This window comes from Amblyraja radiata, chromosome 7, assembly GCF_010909765.2.
Source record: "Amblyraja radiata isolate CabotCenter1 chromosome 7, sAmbRad1.1.pri, whole genome shotgun sequence".
In the NCBI taxonomy this organism is placed as follows: Eukaryota; Metazoa; Chordata; class Chondrichthyes; order Rajiformes; family Rajidae; genus Amblyraja; species Amblyraja radiata.
In genome coordinates, this window is record NC_045962.1 from 49,655,390 (window position 1) to 49,661,389 (window position 6,000).

Sequence of the window (6,000 nt, forward strand, 5' to 3'; positions counted from 1 at the left end):
TCATTGCCCAATGAAAGCAACATTTAATTTTGAGAGCAGCACTATATAAATTTTGAACTAGCAAATAACTAATTTGTAATCCTGATATTTGAAATTATGTTACTTCCAGTTGTTATGAAAAACACCTCAAGAGAAAATCTCTAACAAAGAGGATTTTATGCTGAATTATTTTATTCAATTAACATATTCATTCATGTCTACCTATGTATGTAATTTGCTTTTCTGCTCCTTTTCACTCCATACATATCTTTTCTTATTCCTACAGTTGCCATGTTTGCTTCAATCCAAGCAAGAGAATGGTTCTTACTATGATGCAAAGCAGGCTGCTGTTGAATATCAAGCTGCCAAGGAGGCCTTGATCAAAGAGTTCCAGAAGAGTGGACTAGGCATGTGGGTGAAAAAGCCCATTGAACAGGATCAGTTTGTTTTGTCTGTCTAAATGCAGAGAAATGTTGGGATTTTTAGGAATTGAAAGTTGCTGGAATTCCATATGTCAGATGTATTTATTAACTTGTAACTTTAAACTAATTTTTTAATTTTGTTTTTCTAAAATAAGAACATGTCCCCTTTTCTTGGCTACTGGCTAGATTTTTTTAAATAGCACAATAATTGGTATACACAATACTTGTTTTAATTGGCTTCTAAACTGAAGGGTAATGTCAACAATTGATTGCTTCATTCAATTGTGCAGCACCTTCCCGTATTTTTAATCAGTGTTACTCTTTCAAATGCACCTAATTTCTGAAGGAAAGTGTTAACTGCAGTTTCTGTTAAAAGCTATGTGGGAAATAGTCATGGATTTTAACAATTTTGAATTTTATTTAATGGGTTAGATTTTCAAATTTGGCACTCATTGCACAGGGCATCCTATTAAGAGAGGGACCATATGCTGTGAATTCAGATGCAAAAATTGTTGGTGTTCTCAATGGTGTGCACAATTTTTTGATAAATAGAAGACAAATCAAGCTGCAAATTGGAGGTGCTAACCTGGGCACTCAAATAAATTGGAACATCAAAAAAACATTTTGCCCTTGAGCATGATCTGCTGATCATTAAGATGATGGCTGATCTGTATTCCCCCACACCGTAGTAGCTTTACTTATCAAAAATATATCAACCCTGATTTTAAATTAACAACTAACCGAATGTTAATTGCCATTTGAGACAGAGAATTCTGAATTTTACCATCCTCCAAGTATTTTTTTACTTCACATTTAAATGCCCTAGTTTTAATTTTGTGTTCGATTCCTAAACTCTTGATCCAGCTGAAATAAATTCCTACTGCCTGCCCACATCAATTTCCTTTAATGTCTTGACATCTTAAATCAACACTATCCAACCCCACCCTTAACCTTCATAAATTTCAGGAAAGTAATCCTAATTTGTGAAACCTCTACTCAATGTAGCTCTCAAATAATTCTGGTATATCCAAGCTGCGCTCCACTTGGCCGCTTTATGATTCCTAAAGTGTGATGCCTGGGATTGCTCAAGATACTCTAATTATCGTACTAGAGTTCCATATACAGTGCATTCAGAAAGTATTCAGACCCCATCACTTTTTCCACATTTTGTTACGTTACAGCCTTATTCTAAAATGGATTAAATTCTTTTTTTTTTTAATCATCAATCTATACTCAATACCCCATAATAAAAAAGCAAAAACAGGTATCTTGAAATTTTTGCAAAGTAATTCAAAAGAAATAACTGAAATAATCACATTTACATAGGTATTCGGACCCTTTACTCAGTACTTTGTTGAGGCACCTTTGGCAGTGAATACAGCCTCAAATCTTCTTAGGTATGACACTACAAGCTTGGCACACCTGTATTTGGGTAATTTCCCCCATTCTTCTCTGCAGATTCTCTCAAGCTCTGTCAGGTTGGATGGGGAGCGTTGATTCACAACTATTATCAGGTCCCTCCAGAGATGTTCGATCGGGTTCAAGTCCGGGCTCTGGCTGTGCCACTCAAGGACATTCACAGACTTGTCAAAAAGCCTCTGCTGCGTTGTTTTAGCTGTGTGCTTAGGGTCATTGTCCTGTTGGAATGTGAACCTCCACCCCAGTCTGAGGTCCAGAACGCTCTGGAGCAGGTTTTCATCAAGGATCTCTCTGTACTTTGTTTAAGAAGGAACTGCAGATGCTGGAAAATCGAAGGTAGACAAAAATGCTGGAGAAACTCAGCGGGTGAGGCAGCATCTATGGAGCGAAGGAAATAGGCAAAGTTTCGGGTCGAAACCCTTCTTCAGAAGCTCTGTTCATCTTTCGCTCGATCCTGACTAGCCTCCCAGTTTCTGCAGCTGAAAAACATCCCCACAGCATGATGCTGCCACCACCATGCTTCACCGTAGGTATGGTATTGGCCACATGATGAGCGGTGCCTAGTTTCCTCCAGACGTGACGCTTGGCATTCAGGCCAAAGAGTTAAAAATTGGTTTCATCATACCAGAGAATCTTGTTTCTCATGCCTTTTGGCAAACTTCAAGCGGGCTGTCATGTGCCTTTTACTGAGGAGTGGCTTCCGTCTGGTCACTCTACCATAAAGGCCTGATTGGTGGAGTGTACTCTGGTGCTCTGTCAGAGTGACCATTGGGTTTGTGGTCACCTCCCTGACCAAGGCACTTCTCCCCCGATTGCGCAGTTTGGCCGGGCGGCCAGCTCTATGAAGAGTCCTGGAGGTTCCAAAATTCTTCCATTTAAGAATGATGGAGGCCACTGTGCTCTTTGGGACATGCAATGCTGCAAAAATTGTTTTATACCCTTCCTCAGATCTGTGTCTCGATCAGCCATGATCACAATGAATGGCGGTGCTGTCTCAAAGGGCCGAATGGCCTCCTCCTGCACCTATTTTCTATGACATAATCCTGACTCGGAGGTCTACGGACAATTCCTTCATCTTCATGACTTGGTTTTTACTCTGACATGCACTGTTAACTGTGGGACCTTATATAGACAGGTATGTGCTTTCTAAATCATGTCCAATCAATTTAATTTACCACTGGTGGACTCCAATCAAGTTTTAGAAACATCTCAAGGATAATCAATGGAAACAGGATGGACCTAAACTCAATTTTGAGTGTCATAGCAAAGGGTCTGAATACTTATGTTAATGTGATATTTCAGTTATTTCTTTTTAATTACTTTGGAAACATTTCTAAACACCTGTTTTTGCTTCTTCATTCTCAGATTCAGATTCAGATTCAATTTTAATTGTCATTGTCAGTGTACAGTACAGAGACAACAAAATGCTGGGGTGTTGTGTGCAGATTGATGATAAATTTTTTTTAATTTAATCTATTTAAAAATAAGGCTGTAACGTAACAAAATGTGGAAAAGGTGAAGGGGTCTGAATACTTTCTGATTGCACTATAGCTGCAGCACCATCTATTTGTATTATATGAATCTGAGCATGTAGCACTAAATGATTGCAGGTCCTCTCTAGGTTATGAACGCCCGATTTATGAACACCATGTATGTACAAGTGAGCGCTTGGGAGCCCAGCAGATGGATGGGGCTGAATTTTCTAGCTGCTGCTGGCATTCTCTGCCAGCAGGAGCTGGGCATTTGTGCAAGCCATCTCCCCCACCCCCAGCTCCAAGCCGCAACAATAGGGGTTGGGTCGAGCCAAGCATTGCTGGGTACCCTGGGCAGTCTGTCTCACTCACTGATTCAGTGAGGCCTGCAACTGGAACTGCTTGCTCTCCGATCAGAGCTGCTTCTCTTACCCTCTCCAAACTGCTTTTGTTTGGGTTACAAACAGTTCTGATGAATGGTGCCCTGTCGTAACCATGGGATTCCCTGTAACTTTTCCCTACACGTGTATAATAGTTAATAGGTGAAACATCTAATTTAAAGAAATATGTGGGGATTTTGGGAAAATCAGGTGGAGGAGAAAACTACTGCTTCCACTGAAAACATGTGAACATTCTACATTAAAAATCAGAATTATTGCATTATTAGAATCTGTTTAATTATCTGTCCTCCCAAGTATTCTGGGTTTAGGAATCTCCTCATTTGCAATAGCTGTAGCATTTGTTTGTTTGCAAACTGAAACACTACATATTTTTTTTATTTAGTACATTGTTCTCGGGTCCATCTTATCCAAGGCAATGCTATTCATTCAACTGAAGTGATTCTTGTTCAGGCAAATTCAGCACTGTTGTGTGATAATTCATTTTCCACTGGGAATAAGTGTTCACAAAAGGTCAAAATCCCCCCCAAAAACTTTTTTTTAATGTAATCGATGTAATACATTTTAGCAAAATTTAAATTGCAGCCTAGCCAGGCCATGAAAGGAATGCTAACAGTCTATTTGTATGCCTGCTGCTTCTTCCTGCTCATTCTCCATGCACGACTGTTGATGTGCTTGTTTCCTTCTGTGTAAACTGGAATAGCATATATTTAAATGCAAATGTTCCTTGCATTAAACCATTGCACCAGAATGAAGTAATCATGAGTGTAAAGGGTCAAATTTTACTTAATAGTACAGCAATTAATTGTATTCCATTAAATGTTGATGTCGCGTGTTGCTGAAATAAAAGGGGATGCAAGTTGGCAGTGATTGGATCACTTGAAAACTTGTTGAATTACAAGTGAAATTATTCTTAATTATATGCTTTCATTCTGGAACGGGCAGAATTTCTTGTGCATTTAAGATCTCTGAATTGTTTTGGAAAGCTCAAAGTTTGTTGTTGTCAGTGTTTAGAAATCCAAGTTAAATGTAAGAAATTACCGTTTTTATTACAAGGTAGTTGCATAGTCAGAAAGATTCAGTGTTAATGTACTGGGCGAAAATCTTGAGCATACATTTTTGGCCTTAATGGTATTTTTTTCTGAATAAATCAGGTGTGGAAGAATGGTAATTATGCGATCTGTATATTTAGATTGTGGTCTGGCTTGAGAGAAATGCCCATTCTTCTGCACATCTGCAAATGTATTAAATCAAGGAGATTCTGAAACCATATGGCAAGTTGTGCCTATCTGCTTATGACCTAAGCAAATAACTAAAGTTCCATTGCTTTGAATATGGCAAAATAAGTGGGTTTGCCACACTTTTGCATACTAGAATGATTTTCTAATTGAACCCATACAGCTCACTCCAAGAAAAAGACTAGAAAGTAAAGTGGAAGATGCAGCTCCCAAGCTTGGATTCAAGAGCCCCTTTATTGACATTATTTTACTTGCTTACTTACTGCCTATTATGCCTCCTGGCATGTAGGGCAGCAACGAAGGTCCTCCACTCCTGTCTGTTCTGGGCTAGCTTCTGGACACTACCCCAGGTCAGGTCCAGTAGTGTTGATTCCTTCAGTTGCTGTTTCCGTAACATATTTGTTTTACGAGACAATTGTTTTACGATATTTGTTAGCCCTGTGCTCAACCTCCAACCTGGAGGACCAGTGGATCGCTCTTCGTCTCGCCTCTACCCTTCGACCTGTCCAGCATGGGAGACCCTAACAGGAGACGAATCTCCCGCTGACATAGCTCTAGGGGTCACTGAGACACACAAGCTCCCCGACCACGACAGGGTTGCAATCCAACGGGGAGGACATTATTTTAGACAAGTAGAAAATTAATGGATTGAAATTATTTATTAAATAGTCCACTGGTTTAGATCCTGGACCAAAGTTTGAGATGGATCTGATATCTTAATGGAATTTGAGCTTAACCTGCTTCACTTTATCAGCAGATTTAGGATGTATTCTACAAGCCAGTGCTGAACTTGATTCTTTCAGGATACGTAGAAAGGCAATGACGATCCCAACCAGCTGGAGATCAAAACAGTAAATCTGTAGAAATTGAGAACTTTTTATCACCTTTAACACCTATTTGAATTACCTGAACCCATTCTGCTTTTAATTGTGGATGAATGCTGGTTGCCACATAGAATTTCTATTTAAAATTATTCACAGGTAGATCCTCGGGTTGTCTGATTTATATTATCTGAATCAGTAGTGTTTAGATTTGGAGACATTTATTTTTCCTTGGAAAGGAAAAAACAAAG

The 6,000-nt window shown here is 39.2% G+C and overlaps 1 protein-coding gene across 3 annotated transcripts in view; it reads left to right on the forward strand.

Annotated features, from left to right (window-relative positions):
• Positions 1–1,015, forward strand: part of adarb1 (adenosine deaminase RNA specific B1) — a 222,378-nt gene extending 221,363 nt beyond the window's left edge. For all 3 annotated transcript variants that reach the window (XM_033024436.1, XM_033024437.1, XM_033024438.1), the window contains one exon: positions 266–1,015. In XM_033024436.1, the coding sequence (XP_032880327.1) occupies positions 266–439 (174 nt within the window). In that variant the 3' untranslated portion in view covers positions 440–1,015. The remainder of the gene's footprint in view (positions 1–265) is intronic.
• The last annotated feature ends 4,985 nt before the right edge of the window (positions 1,016–6,000 follow it).